General features: G+C 44.3%; 1 protein-coding gene across 4 annotated transcripts in view; it reads right to left on the bottom strand.

Annotated features, from left to right (window-relative positions):
* Positions 1-20,787, bottom strand: part of MYO9A (myosin IXA) — a 188,596-nt gene that overhangs the window by 26,608 nt on the left and 141,201 nt on the right. For 3 of the 4 annotated variants that reach the window (XM_050712936.1, XM_050712937.1, XM_050712938.1), the window contains 10 exons: positions 18,374-18,449; positions 13,821-13,964; positions 12,955-12,994; positions 11,126-11,248; positions 7,235-7,315; positions 6,024-6,134; positions 4,620-4,742; positions 4,144-4,293; positions 3,578-3,888; positions 938-2,596 (listed from right to left, as the gene is read on the bottom strand). In XM_050712936.1, the coding sequence (XP_050568893.1) occupies positions 938-2,596; positions 3,578-3,888; positions 4,144-4,293; positions 4,620-4,742; positions 6,024-6,134; positions 7,235-7,315; positions 11,126-11,248; positions 12,955-12,994; positions 13,821-13,964; positions 18,374-18,449 (2,818 nt within the window). The remainder of the gene's footprint in view (positions 1-937; positions 2,597-3,577; positions 3,889-4,143; positions 4,294-4,619; positions 4,743-6,023; positions 6,135-7,234; positions 7,316-11,125; positions 11,249-12,954; positions 12,995-13,820; positions 13,965-18,373; positions 18,450-20,787) is intronic. The other variant, XM_050712940.1, reaches the window with a different exon arrangement.

Raw genomic sequence — 20,787 nt, 5'->3', positions numbered from 1 at the left:
CTTGCTTGTTCTGTGCATGAACAAGCCAGGAAAAGAAACTGAAAGGAGCGTGGGGAGAAAACTGTTCTCAAATACTCACTTTCAAAGCAATTCTCCAGGACCTCCTGCAGATTTCAACTAAACTGGCTCAGAAGGAGAGCATCCTCACTTTGCATCTAACACAGCATTCAAAAACATTCCCATTTAACTTGCTCTTTGCTCAGCTCACTCTTTCTGCCATCATTTCTGAACAAAACTCTACCATGCCCATGAGTGAGGGCTCCATAAAGCCCTTCACTGCCTTCCTGCTCATGGGATGCTGCTGACTCTATCGGGGACAAAGGAGTATTTTTATTGACTGTTAAAGACTGCTAAGCCCATTACATGTGTAACTTTTTATGCAAGTGATACACTGGCCAAAGTGCATCCACATTCTAAACTCCCTTTGGACAGTTGCTGCTTTTTCTCAGCAATAGTATAATCACCTTTGCTGATTATTTTAATTCTACAATTAGCAAGAAAAATCCTGAAATATTCTGACTTGTCTAGTCATTCCTGCTCTGGCCACCCAAAAATGCTTTGGTTTTTTTTTTTTTTTTCCTCTCAATTTTTTTACCTTTCAAACGAAACCTGTATCACTGTTCATACTTAGAGTAAATGAAACAAGTGTCAACTCTCTCTTGCTATTAACACCTTTCACCTGCTAATAGCTATGAATATCTCCCCTGGCTTATATAATGCCAATGCCCAACACACAGGAAACTTAGAAATAGCATTTCAAGCTCTTTTTCTTTGTCCCCTGATTTCTGCCCACTCACTGCTTTAAGATCAAAAAACCTGACACTGGTCTGTTTCAATAGTTGGGTTGTTTTTTTTCAATCTCCAGAAACCACATTCTGCCAGAGACTGTTTTACCCAACAAAGGCCTACAAGGAAAGCCCATCATATTTTTACTCACTGGAGGCCAAAGGGATTATCTTTCGGTGTGAAGAACATGGTGCTTGCCCTTGTCTCCTCGGTGGCCTGGTGTGGCACTCGGGGCTGCCGGAGGCGCTCTGTCCTAGAGAAGGGGCTGCCCGGGACATCCCTGGGGTCCGGAGCCAGCCTGGAGCTGCAACGTGACTCCAGCGCTGTCCCCGCCTGACCCTCCCTTCGCTCCATGAACATGCTGACAGGTCTGTCTTTGGCAGCACCATGGGCTGGAGAGCCTCCCCTGTTCCCAACGGTGAGACCTTTGATGTCCACTGATGAGGTTGGCGTACCAGCTGTGGTTGTGCCCTGGGGGTGCAGGATGAGGGCTGACTGAGGCCGGCTGTCTGTTTTTTTGGATGGTTTCAAAGTGGGGTCCTTCGTTCTGCTCAGCTCAGCCCTCTGCAAAGCCTCCACACGGCCTTGCTTCTCAAGCTGCTCGAAGGCTTTGCGCTGTCTCTCCAGAATTTCCTTCTGCTGACGGATCTGCTCCATCATCTCCCTCTCATTTTGCAGCTGAAGTTGCTTTTGTCGTTCTTCCTTCTCCACATTGAGCTTCTCCAGTCTCTTGATGACGGAGTCTGGAGAATGGGTCTGTGTCGCAGCAGCTGTCCCACGTTCCTCTCTCTTGGCAGAAGACTTTTCTCCTTCCTCCCTTCCCAAGGCTTTGCCCTGGTCTTGCTCAGAGTCCTTCCTGATCTCTGAGAACGTAACTGTTTTCTCCTCTCTTTCCACTGCTTTATTCCTCAAGTTATTCTCCACCAGTGACTGCTTTACCTTCATGTTGTCCTGTGGTGGAATGTAGAAAGTAGGTAGGTTACTAGAAAGGAAAGTTTCTCTTGGATGCATCTTGTATAGATAATTCTGGGGGTCACAGACCACATGCTCCTTTGCAGTGTGGTTATCGGGCAGCTCAGAGTCTGAAAGCATCCTTCTGCAACTGGATAAATTGCTGTTCACATCAGCTGTGCAGAAAGACTTGTCCTGCAGATGGGGCTGGGGACTGCTAGGCACGGAGTCCTGTGTCTCAGGGGAAAATGACTGCACATCTTGCTCATCTAAAACTAAGGAAACGAGTTTACTTGGGGTATCTTCACAGCTTAACATCTCTAAGCTCCCTTGAGAGCTTTCACTCTCCGGGGTTCCCTGAGGGGAATGAAGTGCCTCTGATACCAGCTCGGTAGACCACCGTCGCTCTTCTGAAGGCGACAGCCCTCCGGTGGACCGGACCTTAAGCAATTCCAAGCTGAATTTTGCCTGTTCCAGCTCACGCATTCTCCGGCTTTCCCTTTTTGCACGAACGACTTTCTTCTGGTTAAGATCCTCCAGTGACTTGGGTCTCTCTCTCACAATTACTTCCTCTTCAGTGTCCATACCACTCTGGCTACTGGCTCTCTCGTGCCTTTTGTACAATAAATTTGCAGAAGTGTCCAGTGGATCCACATGATTCACCCGATTATTCTCCATCAGTGATTTATGTTCCTCTACAGCTCTCACTCTCTCTTCAAATGAGCCATCCTCCCACTTGGATGGGTCGGAGCCCTTAATTTCCAAAGCACCATCTGCCTCCAGTCCATCCTCTTCGCTAATTGACAGGCCATTCTCCAGCTGCATCTCTTTTAACCTCTGCTCTTTCAAAGCTCTAAACCTGCAAGAAAGCAGAAAAGCAAAACACTGTAACCCCATGCCCATTCACATTGTTCCAAGGCACCACACTGGAGGCATCTCATCACCATCATCTCACCACCATCAGCATCTCAAAAAATCCTCCTCGCCAGTCAGGTGCAAGATGATGCAAGTTCATGGTCAATGCACCAAGTGCACTTTCAGTCTTCTCTTTTGCAATCTCAGCTACTCAAGAATTGCACCAACGCACCTGAAAGCTTCTCCTGTGCCAATGACAGCAGTTCCAGACTTCATCCCTGGTGTAGACAGTTTGTAAGCCAGGAAACCGTAACACATTGCATCACCTTGGCTTCCTCATCTTCACCATCATGCCTGGGATGCCTCTGGCACAGCTAACAGGCACTCATACCCTGCACTAAGAGCTATTTCCAGCTCCCAATTCTTTGTCAGTCATTCCACACCTTACAGGCAGTGCTTCCTGAGAATGAACCAAGACCTGCCCTACAGCCAGCGAGCCAAGGCATGGCTGCAAATGTTTTTCTCCTCGCAGCAGCTAGCTCGAGTAACTCCTGTCCCTGCTTCTGCCCTCACCCCACTTGCTGACTGATTGTCTGTGAGACAGTGCAGCAACCAGATTGGCAGCCAATCTGAGTTAAAAATAGGCTACTTAAACTGGTGCTGCTGCCAAGAAAAAAAAACAACTCGCAAGTATTTATGTCCTCGGCTTTCCACTGCCTACGTGCTCTAACCTGAAATAGGCTCTGCTTATTCTAAGAGTAGGATGTGCAGCTAACTGAACTCCTCTGTTAGAAAGCGTGGACAAGTGAAGGATCAGGGCAGGTCAGGACAGTGTCAACGATGCTATGAAGGGACACCATCATCTGTAAGTCACAGTGGTCTGAGCAGTGCCAGAATTCACATCGACCATACTTCTCCCCATTGGGCACTATCAGAAAGCACTTCTTTACTTTTCTTTATTCATTTATTTTAAGATCAACGTTACCTTTGTCGTGCTAGATATCCTCTGCATGCTGCTTGCAAACTGATGATTTTTCTTCTGCTGACTCTGTAAAGCCGCTTTGCGCAGTGCCCTCGCCAGGCTGCCTGGATGCTGGTGGCTGCATCGTGCCTCCGCTTCGAGTGCTCCCGCCAGCAGCTCTGGATGAGGTGAGCAGCAAACTGCATCTGCAGAAACCTCCGCCTCTCCACGAAGCCTCGCCAGTGGGTCTGGAGCACAACTGCGGCTTTGCTGAGTACCAGGGGGTCTGGGGATGGTTCGCCTTGCTTTCGGCTCTGGTAACTACGCCAGAATCTCTGCAAACACAGCAGGCAGCTCCTTGAAACGTGAATGATTTGGGAACTGGAGAGCACCTGCCTCTATGCAAGCTTTCCAGCTCTGTCTCTCCCATGCCCGAATTACCACTCTTCTAGGAGTCAAACTCTGATGGTAAGCTCCTTCCTAGGGGAGGGGAATTGATTTTATGCCTCAGATACTCCAGCTACAGCCAGAGCTGTATCTACAGGACTTACAGACTGTAATTTGTGATGAAATTAGGCACCACCACCTACCTGTATGATTACTGCCGCTTGCCTTAAGCTCAGGAACTGCCTCCTGCAGAGCATGCTGCGGAACCAGCGCTGCAGCAGTGTGATCCTGCGCAGTACCTCCTGATGGAGCAGGTCCTGCAGAAGCTGCCGCTCTCGCTCCTTCACAAAAACCTGGAAAAAAAACCACATCAGTCATGAATTACAAAGCCTTTGCCTTCCCCTCTGGGGAGACAAAATGATAACAACAATCATTTGTCTGCACACAGATGAGTTTGAAAGGCTACCTTGTTATAACCTGACCACAGTGACTTGGTCAGAAGAAAACAACAATGTTCCTCGCTATTTTGTGTTAACAATATTCAAAGCATCAATTAAGTCATTGGCTTCTTGCAAACAGAATAAAAAATAGTTTCATTAGTTAAAAACATATATGAAGATGTTAATATAACTGTGCACAAATGCAGGCATATCTTTATCTTAAACAGATAAACATTTACCATGGTTCTTCCAACTTGGTAATTGTCTGGATTGAGTTTTATTTTCCTGAAGAAATCATGGATATTGTGCTTAGACGGGCTGATTCCTTGTGGCAGAAGGACATGGAAATGGTTCACAAAATCCTGAAGAAAAAAAAATACCAAGATTGGATTAAATGGGATAGGTACTGCTGTGTCACATTTTTGCATAAGTAACTTGGATTTGTTCCACTGGGCACATGAAAAAGGATCTGTCAAGGAGCAGAAGGACAGATAGCATTTTATGGACTGGAAAACACCAAGTTTCCTCCATTTGTGGTTCAAAATTGCATGGAAAACACATCAAAGCAGAGGCCCAGGAACATTCAAATGTCTTTCAGTGTGGGAGGAGAGACTGCACGATCTGCAGAGGTCATTTTGAGCAAAAATGCTACAAATTCTCAGGAATGGCCACTACAAAAGGGAGTTACCAGAATCTGCAATACATCACAAGGAAGAGGTTGCTTCAATCGTTGCTGCTGTGAGGACTCAGAGAGCAGAGGTATCAGACGAGCGATCCTCCCAAGTAAGGTTGGGATTCATTCTTATGGCAAAAAAAAAAACCCTAAGCAGTCCTCCTTTCTTAACAGCTGCTGCACGGACATGACATCTGGCTGAAAGCAGCTGCCAGCAGGAAACAAATCAGCAACAGCAAATCATGAAAGAACTGACATGTGCACAAAAGCTGGCAAAAATATGGAAAAGCAAAAAAAAGAGAAGCTGGCTAACTCCTGAGTGATTTAGAGGATCCCCATCAGCCTCCTGATGGGATGCAGCCAGTGGCAAAACAACAGGGAGAATGCTGCTGCCAAAGAAACAAAGGAAACGAGCACCGAAAAGCAGCTCAATGGCCAACGGTAGGCTTAAACGTAAGAGAAGGGACTTTGTCACTTGTCTGGGTCACACTGAGGAGGTGTCTCCTACAAAACATTCATAAAGCTTTTAATATTGATCTAAAGGAACCCCTATCTTAACTCTTACATTTTGTTGACCTGGCCTGTTACAGCTCAGACAGGGATCAGCCATCATTAGTCTGAACTTCTCATTATCACTCTGAAGGGATATAGATTTGTCTAAGTGATTTTGCATACGTTATGAAAAAATACTGCATGCATTACGAAAAAAATACTGCTTTTGTTCAAAAACCATAAAGTTATCTGCAGAAGGACTTGTAGCCTTTGTTCTAGAGCAGCTTGCAATAACTCAGGCGTAGCAAAACAGCCCATGACTACTCCCTTCCCAATGTCATCCAATTACATCCACTGCCTTGCACAAGCCACAAATTCATTACTTTGTAAAACACAAAGATACTTACAAGCTAGCAACACTCAGACAACTGTGATAGTGATGATAAAAGTGGTGAAAGACTGAAAATGTTTAGCCAACCTGGAAAGAGTACTTGCAGCTGTATCCTGACTGGCGAATCCGAACAGTCTCCAGCATGCCCGTGTACCGCAGCTGTCTGAGCACCAGGCTATCGCTGAACCGCAGGGGCAGCTAAAAGGGAAAAATATTTACAGCCAATATTTCCTTGAACTCCAAGCACTTGGTGAAACTTCTAAACATGCAAATGGGTCAATGGTTTCAGCACATGTAACACATCTGCATCATATGCACGTTGGCAACGATGTTGAGAGGGAATATGGGTTTCCAGGAACCACACTAATACCACCAGGGTTGAATCCTCTGTGTTTCTGAAGAGCCATCAGATGGAGACTTTCAAACATCTAATTAGACAGAAAGCTACCGCAAAGGTTTTATGGATCTGCTGAACTGAATAAAAAAGATCCCCTCAACGGCATAGCCAATGAGTAAGGTAAGATTGTGCATAATGAAACAATCTGCTCAGCATAAAGCTTCACCTTGTATTTTTAAACATCTGGATAAGACTCCAAAGGATTAATGTAAAAAAAAATGTTTCTACAGCCTTGTTTTTAAGTTAAGGATCCTTATCCCATGAGATAAATGAGTCTCTACATCATATTTCTCGAATTTGGCTTTATCTCTGAATCAGCCTGAATAACATGGCTTATTCTGAAAAAAATGTGCTTTTACAAATAATTAAAAAAAAAAAAAGCATTAGAGTTCAGTAGGGGCACAAATGAATTCACAAGTCTGTAAATTTCTATTACAGGTGGCAGAAGCTTCAGAGGAGTCAGATTGGTTTATTAAAGATATTTCATCTAGGTGTTTCTATTACAAGAAAAGACAGTGCACTTTATCAAGAGCGATCCTACACCCAAGCGATAATGTCCATGCTTTCCATTACTAAGGTACAAATACCTTATAAATCCAACTTGATTTTGAGCTTTCATTTCTTTTTTTTTTTTCAATTACACATTTACAAAATATTTTAAAAATTATTTTAAACAGGAGATCAGGAACTAAAGACCAACTCTAGTCCATTTCACTATTTGCTTCCAAACCCAGTAGCTATGCTGCAGAAGGATCTCTGTTTCCAAAACCTCAAAACATTACAAGTTTGGGTTGTTATCTCCAAACAGTGACAGAAGGAATCAGTTACGCACGAACAAACACCGAGAGTGGGTTTTGCAATCAGACCCTTCACAGCACTGATCTTACAGGTCAGGGTTTACCTTTTCAGCATTGGATCGAATGCACTTGACAAAATAAGGCTCTGCCTGGCCAAGAGTCTCCATCAGCTTGTTGAGCGATGCCTGCAATAGAGGAGACATCTTCAGTTGGGAAACAGAGAAGGGAACATAAAGAATAATGAAAAACCAGGCACTTATGTCAGAAAACAAGATTTTGAACAAATGATGAGTAAACCAGGCAGATAGGAAATTGTTCCCTGAAACAAGCATCTCAGATGTGCTACAACTTGGCTGCTTTTGTCTTTGTACCCAACAAATTAGCAACAGGGAAATACAACCCTGTTTGTTCAGGGCTCCTGCAGAAACCAGGATTGCACTCACAGCAGTACACTGGGCAGAAATGTATTTTGAGACCCCCAGTTTGACATTTCTGAATCTGCCACTGGATCCCAAAGTCACCTCCTGCTCCGCACCAGTAAGCCACGTACAGGTATTGAGTGGGTGCTCCAAGATAATGACCTAACCCTTTTGTACCCAATGGTTGCTGATGTCTTTAAAAGACAAAGAGAATTTTCAGCTGTCAAAAATTATTCCACTTTTTAATTCCGAGAACATCATTACTGGCCTAAAAGAAATTCTCTTAATGATAGTTCTGGAACAGGAAGTCAACCTGACTGCTTGCCAAAATAACCGCTTTCTAGAGCTTGCCTGCCCCGTTCTTCCTGATTGAACTCGTATTCTGTCAAATAACTGGATTTACAACGATTTTTAAAGTTGCAAACCCTAAAAACTGCATAGGCTGCTTTGACATGAAAGTAGTTTCAAAGCTGGCATATTCCTGGCCATACTTGTCTGCTGAAAAATACAGCTGTGATCACCAAGAATCAAGGTTTTGCCAGCTTCCCATTTTTGACACTGAGATTTCATGGCATTTTCATTTCCCTTAATTTCTGTGCAATTATTAAAAGCGTAGACCATGAAAGTGAATTGGTATTGGCATCACTGCTACATACAACCCCTTCAGTGGGATGTCATCCCAAGTTATGCCTCCGACTTATAAAAACGCAACAAAGCACAAGCTCTCTGAAATAACAACACATTGACCGCCTTAGATCAGAGCACACACAGTCACTGAGTCATTCTGCGGCTGGACCAACTCCTTGACTGCATTCTGCATTTTATTTTTTTTATGTGCCCTGTAAACGCTTTGGATGTCTCTAATTGCAGAGCACTTTACTGATGTGGTATTAATAACGTGCTCCGGAGTTGATTACTCACAGCAATGACCCGATTTTAATAGCGTCTAAAACTCAGTTATTTAAAGGGTATTCTGTTGTGTATTTACTATATGCAGCTACAAATTTATGAATATACATGGTCATAAACCTGTGTGCACAAGTGCATAATATTAGCAAGATGCATGTTGTCTAAAGACTGGCTTGCAGAAAGCCTTTTATTCTACTTCTGATCATTTTAAAGCCACCCTTATGGGAAGCCTTTCATGTTAATAAATGTTTATCTGCATGCAGCATCTGGGGAAGAGGAACTGGTGAAGCACACACGTGTGGTGCAGCTGAGCCCCTGGTTATGCCAAACACCAAACAGCCCCCTCGCTCCCATTCCAGGGAGGCTGCGATGCCGCAGACCTCAGCGGGTGGGCGCGTTCCCGGATTTCTGCCTCTGGGTGTCTTGCTGAAGGTAGATTGGAAAAAAAAAATTCTATTAAGAAATAACCAGCAGCGACGTACATGGGTGGTGCTGGGAATTGCAGCAGAGCGCGGTGTTTCCGTCCCATCGGCAGCTACCGCCGCATCGTGCGTGGCAGATGGTCCCCCCGCCGCATGCCCCCTGCCGCCATCTGGCCTGCCCCGAGCATTGGGAGCATCGGGAATCCGTTAGGCACAGGCGGGGTCCACGGATTAACTCCCTGCCCCGCTCCTTTGTCCGCTGTCTGCAAAACCTCCCTGGCTCTCAGCCTCGCAGGGTGCGATTCGTCATTTCTGCATCACCCTGCGCAAGCAAGGGCAGCCTCCTTTTGCCAGGGAAAAACACCTGAAAGCCGGGTAACAGGGAAGCCTGTACAAATCCCTGTCCTTCCGTTTAGTTTTTTTACCAAGAAAGCCATCAGTGTCCACTAAATACAGGCAGCAATGACTCAGAGCTATTTTGCCTATAGAGCAGCGTAACTTAAGGCATGGTTAAAATCAATACGAGACAGCGCAGCTGCAAGCTCCCTGTCCAGGCATTAGCCACAAGGCAGCATTTATCTGAAAAACAAAACAAAACAAAAACCCCATGATAGGAAACATTTGTATTTCCTGTCTGTGACCCAGTTGCATGCTCTGCAATTTTATTAGCGTGCTCTTGATAAAAAGCTATGTGGCAGGCTTGCACCAGGCTGGTCTCTAGAGAAAATACTTCTCCCTTACGAGTGTTAAATGAAATTAGGGCTGGAGCGCCCGGCATTTTTCTAAAAGGAGAAGCAGGCAGTAACACCAGAAGCCAGCACACTGCCTCCGACTTAAATATGGTTTCATTCATTTAAATAAAAGAGGATGTGTTGTAGGCACAGCTCCTACGTTGTCAAGTCACTGCTGGGGAATGTCAGAAAGCATATTTGCTATTTGAAGGCTCTGCTTTGCTGCACAGGAGAAAGGGGGAATCTTCATGGTGTTCAGAGCTCTGTAATTTTTATGTGCTGGAAAATATATAGGAATCTCAATCCTACACCCTGGTGCTTTTCCACATTTCCTTGGAACAATGAATGGGTTTCAGGAAGACATCCTCACTTCAGCCCCCCCATGTATGTATTAATTATGTATGACTTAAACTCTGCAGACATTTATTTTAACCAGCATACCATTAGACTAGACTAAGCTTAATATATATATATACAGATGTGCATTCTGCATATTATATATACATACATATATATATATATTAAATTACTTAATCTTACCCAGATCTATGCATGGAGACTTTCTAAAAATGACTCACTTCTCAAAAAGAAAAAAAAAAGTAGAAAAACAAGCCAGACTTCCTTAGAAAATGATTTTTAAATGAAATGCTGCTTTCTAATATTACCACATGCTCGTGCATGTGTCTTGTACCAATTTCCAAGCCCTGATGCACATTTCTGAGAATTATTTTAGCTGCAGCTATTCCCAGTGAAGGCTGGCTGGCGCACAGCACTGCCAACACAACAAATGCTGTATTGATCCCTCCTCTGAATTCCTCTGCGTGCCTTGAGATAATGCAGCAATATTTTGACCTTTCTGCACCTATTAAAATTCACGTTCTGGCTGACTTGAAAGCAGATTGAATTTCAGATGCTGAATGCAAGTAAAAGAACACTTTAAAATGTCATTGCAGATTTTTACTAGATTTCTAGATACAGCAGAGCAAACACCACGATGTGATTGCCTTGAGAGCAAGGCACCAGAGAAGAGGGCATGCGAGCACACAGAGCTACATGCTACATGCATCAGTTTGGTCAGGTATTTCACTACAAGGGCACTTAAAAAATCACAGACATGAAGCAGACCAGAATCAATCCACCCCAACACAATGCTTTCCCTGCTGCTTTGCCCACTGATTTTACACAGATGTGACTGCCTTTCTCCCAGCCACCTTCTGCAGCAGATGAAATTCTGTTCTGCAGCTCATCCTCACGTCTCACCAATGCTGTCTTGGCACATCACCCCCCTGCTCATCACGACACCTGCCATAACTTGCTTCTCTTGATTTCCATCATTTGGACAAATGCAAGGCGCTGCACTCCATCCCAGCTTCCCCAAACCCCATCTTTAGCTGAATTAATGTCCTAAACAAATAGTGGTGAAGATGGGACTGCACTGTGCCTGCAAGCGCTCCTGTGGGGAGCCAGAGCAGGTATCTGCCTATTATTCAAAACCGCACAGGGTGCTGCATTACCTGGAACTGGGCACTGATGCTGGGTGGTTTCTTCTTCTTATGGAGGTGGAGAAGGGATTTTGTAATGCGGTCATGCAGCGTTAGGTTGGTCAGGTGCTTCAGAGATTTCACGTCCAGCAGGTGCTGCAGAAGAGAGGGGCTTAGTTTGTTCTTTATAAATAAAACTAGGTCTTACTGCCATGCTATGCCCCCCTTCATACCCTCTGCAGGGCTTCCTTAGGGTAACCACCCTATCCTATTTCATCTCAATGAAAAACATCAAGATCAAGGAACAGCTGAAAACGCCTGCTCTATTTGGCCTCCGAGGACTTGCCAAGGGCATTTTTGACCATGTGAATTTTGGCTTTCCGACCCACTAACGTGCAGTTGCAGACAAACATAAATACATCGCTGGAAAGCTGACCCTTTGTTGATTATTTTCACGGCATGTTAACAACAGTCTTGAATTGTGGCCACTGCAAATAATTCATCACACGCATATAGAAAATAAGCCATCAGCCATAATTAGCAAGCCCAGGGGCTTCATTCCTGTGAACAGGAAACCATGGATGGAAACCATGTGCTTGCCAGCAGGGCACAAGTATCTCCTCTTTGAATAAGTGGGGGGGTATGAGAAAGTCCACAGGAGGACTGGGCTTGCTTGAAATGCACATTGTGCAAGAACTAGCGGAGAAGTTCACTTGAGTGAGCCAGAACCATGAAGGCATCAGCCCACAAAACCTACTGAAAACCTCCTTCCTTGTAACTGCTATGAAACAGTTGCTTCATCACACCCAATTCATTTACTATTAATGAAGAGTTCATTTATTAACTGCTTCTGTGTCTCTCGTGGTGCAATCTGCATGTAGGAAAATAAAACTAAATTTTGTTCCTTCTCGTCCTTTTGGAGAGGCAGAAATCAAAACTGAGAACAAAGGGCAGCCAGAGTCAGTGCTTTGGGCTAACAGAAGACTGAGGTGGACTGAAAACTATTTCATAACTGCACAATCTGTAATGTCAATCAAAGGAGTAAGTAGCATATCTGCCTGCGTAGAAGTTACATGGGTCTTAGTACGAGGATGCTCTGGTCTGGGCTGCACCAAGCCTGCCAGGGCAATTTGTGCCGAGCGCTCTTTTTATCCAGAGATCATTTAGTAATGGGCAAGAGAGAAGTTTTGGGCACATATTAGTCCTGCTTGAAGCTGTAGCCTGCTTCATTCTGCCATTATCCTGAGCCCTCTGCAAATAAAATCCTTATCAGAAGCCAGGCAGTGACCACAAAAACCATTACTCTTCCAGTTAAAACAGGTTTCTCAGCATCTCTTGTCTTACAATACAGTAAATGCAGCCAAAGTGGAGGGAACCTGAGAATTAGACAAGCTATTAAAAGATTACGGGGACTGTAAGCCACACACAGCATGCAGCCATGCTGTAGGGTAGGGTGGAAATTTTGAGATTTTTTTCAGACAAAACTGGGTAGGCCTCACGGAAACAACTTTGTCTATCAGGTACCAGCCATCTTGCATAACCTACTTGCTCATTTTAGAGATTTAATTATCAAATTTCCCCAGCATGTACATACTCCTCCCTCAGGAGGAGGAAAAAAGGAGCCTGAGCAGGTCAGAGAAAGGAGGGTGTGAGTGCTCACACAGTCCTATCCCAGCAGAAATCAGAAATCCTTCAGTGTTACAGAAATTAAAGAATTCTGAACAGAGCAAAACAGAGCGGAGATGACGATGGTCCTGAAAGCAGCCACAGCCACCTTCCTTACACACACATAAGCATCTCAACACTGTACCTACAGCCTTAACCCAGGGACTGGCAAGGTCAAAACGTCGCTTCTCTCTCACCTTTGGGAGACTGGGTTTGGCTTTGAAGTTCTTATTTCGCCTGGGGAGATAATAAACGGCTCAAATTAATCCATGTGTGCAATTGCAGAAGAGCGTGTATGGTTACCATTGCGGTATTACAATAGGACAGCTCAACTTCTACCATTTAGAAATAATTTTTTTCTTTTTTCTTTACTGTGACACAGTACAAGGAATAACAGAAGATTCAGAAAAATACAAGTTTCTGAAACAAGCCCTTCAAAATCCCCTTTAGAAACTCCTTCCTACAACCTGCACTGAAATGAGGTTCCTTCCACAAGCTGCAAACTAGTTTTCCAAATTTATCTCCACAGCTTGGAGAGGAAGGCATTCAATTAAAGCAAACTGTTACATCAGGAACGAAGGGCTGACTGGTAATTTGGGTAGAACAGGGAGCGGCATCGCAGAACAACTGACCACCCTGCTTTCTCATGCCACGTGTTACCTCCAGGCACCCTGGTGATATTTTCTGAAACTTCTGATGAGGCTGTAGCCTGATTCATCAACATCATTTCCACATCTCATTTGTAATGGAAACTTTGATATCATGTTAAAAAATGTTACTGCATAACATCACTGTCATCTCTTTAGACTGGTTTGACAAGACTCATCCCTTCTCTTGCTTCCCCGTACCACCTTCCTGTGTCTGTCATTATAAATGGACGATAAGAAATGAATAAATCAGACGCATAAAACATACCAGGGTCGCTCTGACCCAACTGTGTCCAAGTCCACTTGAAACTTGAATTTTTTGTTGTTGTTGTTTTGGCTATTTACATTCCTCTTATTACCCATACTACTCACTATACTCTAGAAATAAAGCCAAAATCCACTCCTTTTGTACTAACATGAGAATGCCGTGGGCTCTTTCCAGCAGCTTGCTGTTGGTTGTGTTCACGAATATCCCATCTTTGTCTAGGAAGGAGCTGGGACTGGCGAGCCTGCTGTGCCGCATCCCCATCCGGCCATTCCAGCCGACCGCGTAGGCATCCCTGAAACGCCAAACAGGGCAGTCAATGCAGGTTTAGGAATATATATAAAAGGTGGTTCTAGGACAGAAAAAAGCTTTCAGAGCATTCACTTAGTAACCACCACTGCTTTCTAAAGTGGAAGATCATAAAATTAACAACAATAGAAAATGACAGTCACCGATTTATTCTTTTCACCATTTGTTCACTCCCAAATGATGAGGTCGCGATGCCAGACGCAGCATGTGAAGTGACTGACTAGTTAAGCATTTTCCAAAACTCAAGTATTCATAAAAGGATCTATCTGTCAACAGGATAACTTCCCGTCCTCTCTGCCAGAATGCTTGGCTCTGCAGATACTCCGGTGGCCTGAAGAATACGAGACTATGACCTCTGCTTAGCAGCCTTGCTGTCATTAATAGCATTCACTACTTTAAATGCTGCTGCTGCTGACCCTGTCTTTTCTAATTCATGCGGTACTTTCACTATTAAAAGAAAAAGAAAATAGCATTTGCAGTAAACTAATTGTTCTCCACAAGCTGAGGATGTCAGTCCCAGCAGGACAGAGGGGTCGGCCCGGAATCCCTCAGTGGTACCTGACTGTGAAACCATCACGCCACCCACTCACCCAGTTCGTTCCTCTCTGCCGTGGAGCTGAGACATGCTGGTACCCAGGAACGCTCCCCTGGCAGCCCTGGCTCGCAGCAGGACTGAAGGGGATGGTGAGAGGAACCAATTTCCTCCCTTGGAGGAAGGGAAAGCCTTGACAAAGCTTCATGTCAAGGAAAATAACTTCCAGGGTTGCGGAGGCCAAGAGGAGCCTCCCTCCAGTGCCTGGGGTTACACAAAGCCTCTCCCTCGGCTGCAATACTTTGTTTGTTTTTGTAATTCTGTACCAGCCTTGCAGAAACCGCCACATGAAATAATGCTGTAAGCTGGTCTAAGGAGGAATGTGGGGTCTGCAAGACCCCTGGAGATACAGGAATAGGAAGAGACCCAGCACACGGAGGACACTAGTAATGCAGCCTCAGTTTTCTGGTTATGAAGATGCTGATGGACATGGTGATTTAAATGGGGTCTCGGGCATCACTTCTGAGGTCTAGCAATGAAGCAGTTATTTGCCTTCAAGACTTGTTTTGAAGGAAGGGGAAATATCATCAAGTGCCACATGGAAAGAAGAAATTAAGCAGGTAAAGTTGTTAATTCAGCCAGCTCAAAGCCTATAGCCAGATCCTCGGAGCAACATAATATTAAAGTTCAAGTCCCCTTATTACCTTGCCGCAGTGCTTTTGAAATTCCTTCCTAGTTCCATTAAATCTTTATTTTGACATGTACTGCTATTAAAAGAAAGGATGAATCACAGCAAAGCAAACCTTTTACGGAGCACTCAAGGATCTGCTTTTTTTTTTTTTAAGCGTCCCATTCAATGCAAGGAAGGCCAGTAAGAAGCTTTAATGACCAAGCGATGTCTCCAGGCCACCTTCTTTACCTTCACAACTAAGGTCCCCAAAGCTTCCCGCTTGCAGGGGAAAAACATCACCAGTTGACCAGTTCCCCTAAACCTCAATGGCCACTTTTGGGATCTACAACCTGTGATTAATTTGGCCAACCATAACGTACTCTCTAGCTTAAGACAGGCCGCGGTTATACAGACTCTGAATGAGGCTAAAAAAATAAAACCCTAGGAATTTCCATGAAGTTAAAAAAAAACAGAGGAGAGAACAACCCTCTTTATTATGGACACTTTGGAATGAATACATGCACACAGTGACCAGCGCAGCTGTCTCGGTGCTTGGGAAGGCAATCATCTCACCGGGCAGAACCAACTGTTTCAAGGTGGACTGATCAACACCTGCCTCCCCACACGCTGTGCAGACATCAAGGAACTTAAAACGGCTTCTGTTGCACAAAAACAGACAGCCCAAGCACTTCTGGTTAGCGATGGCATGGCTTTCATTACTCGGTGGCCGTTGGAGGCACTTCCAAGGCATGCTGGCTCCCCGATGCTTTGCTGAAGCCTGGTTTCCTCCCATTGCCATCCCAGCATGTGTGAACCACACGGCCACTTTCTTCCAAGGAGATCAGAAGAGAGAGCAAGGCTCGCTAAGCCCTCCCCATGACTTCCTGCATGATGTCATGCCTGAAATTTGCTTTTAGACGAGAGCCCGGGGCTATCCTGTGGGTTGGATGTACAAGGCAGACTTATCAGCCACCACATGATAATGAGACGGCTTTAAAAGAGGACTCCTCTGCTTAATTTAGCTCTGTAAATCACTCACCTGCTTATCTGTTGGGAAGTATTAGGAAGCTACAACTCTGCACTTCTGAAATGAGGGCTAATCAATCAGCAGGGCTGTTAAAGTAAATCTCTTTTCTATAGGTGTTACCTTTATCTCTGTAGTTAGCCCCTCTTTCCTGACAAGTGCAATTTAAACAAAAAACCTACATTTACAAAGTGTAATTTGCACCTCTTCAGATCAAAATTACCCACAATAAAAGGTATTAAAGTCACGTGCCTACTCCAAAAGCCCATTCTGGATTTTAAAGATATCTTGACACATCACACTCTGGTTTGCACTTTCAGATGGAAAGGGCACAGATGATGACTGGGGACTGGTCACTCCTGATGCCCAAGGCTGCATCACCCAAGGATGCCAAGATTATGGCCCATACTGCTGAACCATCTCACCGGGAGAAACATAGGCATTACAACGCCCTTAAAAATACATTTTCTGCCGGTCACTGCAAACGTGTCTGTCAAAGGAATAAATGTCTGTCCTGACTATTGTTAGGATACAACTGCTGAGGATGAAGGAAGGAAGACACGGAAGGCACAGCAGTTGCTACCCTTGATCCTGGCTGTTCAAGGGAACTTGTGGGCTGTGCTGGCTTGTTTTAAGCCAAATAAATACAGCTGACCACAGACTGAACTCCACAGTGAGTAGTAAACAAATACATCCTCCTTGTTCCCTGGGACAGTAGGAGTTCCCCTGCCTTTACAAGATGTGCTATCAACAGCTCCAGATAATTAAAATGTTTTGGGCTATGAAAATACTGCCACGCTGACAGGCCCTGAAGTTGGAGCTGTACAACCTGAAAAGCCCTGTCTTACTTCAGAGACGTGATCCAAGCACCAACATCACATCTGAAGGCTTTCTTCCAATAAGCATCCTCCTTCAGACTGCTGCGAGATTGCAGCTAGAGAAACTGCAGAACGCCTCTTATCTACCCAAGATCTTCACAGCGACAAAGTTTCACGTTACATCACATTTAGGGAAACCTGTGCAACCAGAGAAGCTAGAAAGAGAGAACCATCATTTCTGGAGACAACAACCTTCTCTGCTTCAAATGCTGCCATACACCTGCTCTATGTAACCCAACAGATCAGAGCTGTAGCAGCAGGAAAAACAAAAGGAGAGGTGGGAAAGACTGGCATAAGGAAAGACAAGGTAGTAATCTCCTTTCCACCAGAGGATGAGATTGTTTTCGAAAGCAGGATTTCTGCACAAAGCCATGAAGTGTCACAAATTTGCAGAGATGGATTGAATTCCTAAAGGATCACGTATCAACTTTACAGCTGCACATCCTCTACCAGCCTGCCTTGCTCCCTGTAGAAAAGGTGTTACTCTGCAGCAAGACGTTCCTGTCTGAATGGCTCGATCCTTTTAGGTAACAACTTCACAGAAATAGCATCCTCTTTGGCCACAAAATAAGCCAACTTGTAGTGGTTTGAGAATATTCAGTGCTCCTTCAGCAGGGTGCCGTGCATGATCAGCAGTATGCTCATACCACCTCTCTCAAAGGGAAGAAATTCAGGGAAATTCTGAGGGCATGTGTTCAACAAAACAGACAAACAAAAACAGACAATAAAAGGCCCTTTTGTTCCCCTAGATATTCTTGCTTTTCTGTAATTTCTATCTTGGCCATTTGACATTAAAGTAACTAAACCAGAGATTTCATAAGATATTTGGAGGATATTTTGTGTCACACACACACAAAAGACACAATACACTGAGATGCAGGCACCATGGTGTTTGGTGAGCATCCTCTGGACTTGTTCTGTTCTTCTCATGAAACTCAGAGCAGCCATGAAGGCAGACCTGGATGTCTGCAGCTCCAAGCAATCAAGATGCTCAGTAAACTAATTATTTTTTCCTTGATATTGGCGCATTTTTTTTTTGCATGCTTCTTACCACCTCGTACATCAGACCCCCTACAACTTCTGCCTTGTGACTGAGGAAAGTTGCTTTCTGTGCCTGCTGTTAAGTCACATAAAGATATTTTGATACGACCACATGGCAGCACGAGAATGAAGAGAAGACAAAATTAATAAGCATGCTGGGAGAAACATTAATACAGTCATTTGTAACAACCGATAGTGCTCCCCCATCTGACATTTCCATGCCGTGGCAATGTAAAAGCAAGAGACTTACCGCTGGGTCCTCTCGTTGATGGTATTGACTCCCTGGAGATCTGAGAGCGGTGTTCGTGGGCTTTTCCGGGTAATACCTAAAGCAGCACATCAAGAGAGAAGTTTCTACCTGGCTCTTCACCAGAATGCAATTAGCAGAGCCATAGCTTAGTGTTGACTACAGCGAGGAGGAGTATGTATGTGTCATGGCACATGCTGGGCATACAAACAAGGGTGCCAAGGATGCTGACATACCCTTCGTCTACTACATCGTACCTCTCTGCCCCCGAGTCATCATCCTTATGAGTAACCCTGTTTGCTCAAGCATATTGCTTTCCCTCCCACATACGCACCTCATGTTAGGGACACGTTGTCCCGGCTTGTAAGCAAAAGGGGTGAAGGAAGCGCTGCTGTGACGCTGTGGACTGGCCACCCATTTTCTGCACGTCCAAAATACTCCTAAACAGTAACACAAGGTCCCCACTGCCCATGGGACAGCGTGGTTGCCTACACAGGCAAAATACCTGCCTATAAATACGGTGCTTGGAGAAAGACGGGTATTCAGATCACTGCAGGGAAATGGTAATATTTTCCCTTGCATGCTTCTTCCCCTCCTGCAGATAAATGGGTATGGATGTGCACAGCAAGTCGTGCTGCGCGAGGAGATGTTACTGAGCTATATCCTTTGGCAGGGGTAGTTTCAGAGCACCATACATAAGAAATAGCCAAGGAATTCATCATGCACAGTTACAGAAGCAGATGTTTCATCTGTTACCTTCCCCAAAGTGAAAATGTTTTGTAACCAAGCATTTACAATGACAGAAGGCAATTTCTTTAGAAAACAAAACACCTTTCAAGTCACTAAACTACAGATATTTAAAGACCCACAAAGCTTGGATTTGACAAGAAAACAGCCAAGCAATTTTTAACTGTCTTGAAATCTCTGTTGTGAGACAGGAAACATTGTAGCACTCGTTTAAACACAAGAAAAGTGTATATTCCTTTACCCTGACACTTCTCTAGTGGGACAAAACTGGAGAAAAAAAATTAACAGAAAAGAAGTCTAAAATATAGTTTGTAGCTGAATAGGAAGAAGCAATAGCATATTCCCTGCCCAGATTTATCATTTTTCTCTCTCATACAGCCCAGTTTCTGAGCTAAGAGTTGCCATAAGGATCTTTTCTGAGGCTGAAGACAGAAGTGAGCACACAGAGATTGGAGCCAGCCCCAATCCACTCCTTACAGCCTGGCTCCCAAAGAGAAGCTGAGCTCCCAGCAAACCTCAGCATGCAGCATCCCTCCAACGGGACACCTGCTGGCCTCTTCCACCTCCTGAGACATTATAGTATGGAGCCTGAACACCAGGCAGAAAAAAGCTAACAGTACACTTGGTTAATATTACGTCTAAAGGTGCAAGTGTCCAAATATCCTTGAAATCTGAGTGAAAAAAAATTGGGACTGTGCTGCCACAGGCCATCTAAAGCTTCCCTTGCTCCAAGGCAGAAACAATTCCTGCCAAGAGGTTTTGCAATCTCTAACTGAAGATTTTTCAAAAGCAGGCCAGATAATCTATTCTAGTGCTTAACTATGCCTAGAGTTTAAAGCTCTCTTTGAAATCTCCATTGTTGCATTTTAAGCCACTTTTTCTGTTACATTACTCATCATCAGAGGTACATTCTTACACCTCTTTCAAGACTCGCATTTCTGTGGCACAAATTGCTTCTTTAGAACACAGAAACCCAAGAAAAAAAAAAAAAAGAGAATAGTCAGAAATCTGCAACAATAAACCTTCAGACTTCTGTTTCCGGGGCCCAAGCCCAGAGAACTGCAATGCCAGCAGAGGAGCAATGATTCTGCTAGAGGTGGGTGGTTTCAGGCACTGTTTAGGTATCTGTCCTTCTCCTCTTTGAGGACTTTTCCACTATTTGCTGATTCTTTTTCCCTCCTTAAAATACTGTCTTATTATTTTTTGCAGTTACCTTTACAATAGGAAAGCACCTAATGTCTGGCTATGTCTATTTTTTATATAGCACACACGCCTGGATGCTTGCCCATTAATGCACAGAAGGCTCCTTTAACCTAAAGCACTTCACTTTGCTTGCAGTGTTTAGTGACCAGTTCTAGCAATCACAAACAACGAGCTTTCACTGGTATTGCAAAATTTTTTTTCTCTCCTTTTTGGAGCAAACTCTGTCCCCTCCTTCATTCCCCACCAAAGAAATCCCTAAAACAAAAATCCCAAGCCACCATCCAACCAAACAGGTCAGACCAAACTTATGAAGGCAAGGTTGCATCAAAATATCACTGCATCTGCACCTGGCATTGATCAGGAAAAGGGATTTTTTCTTTCAGGCTTCCAGATAATAGCTGCATTAGAACTGCATTGTAATTCTGCCAGCTTTGCACCTTAAGTGACTTTTTGATTAATAAAAGTTA

The sequence above is a fragment of the Cygnus atratus genome, chromosome 11 (assembly GCF_013377495.2).
Source record: "Cygnus atratus isolate AKBS03 ecotype Queensland, Australia chromosome 11, CAtr_DNAZoo_HiC_assembly, whole genome shotgun sequence".
Taxonomy (NCBI): Eukaryota; Metazoa; Chordata; class Aves; order Anseriformes; family Anatidae; genus Cygnus; species Cygnus atratus.
Note: the sequence above shows the minus strand (reverse complement) of the source record. Positions and strands in the feature narration are given on the sequence as shown.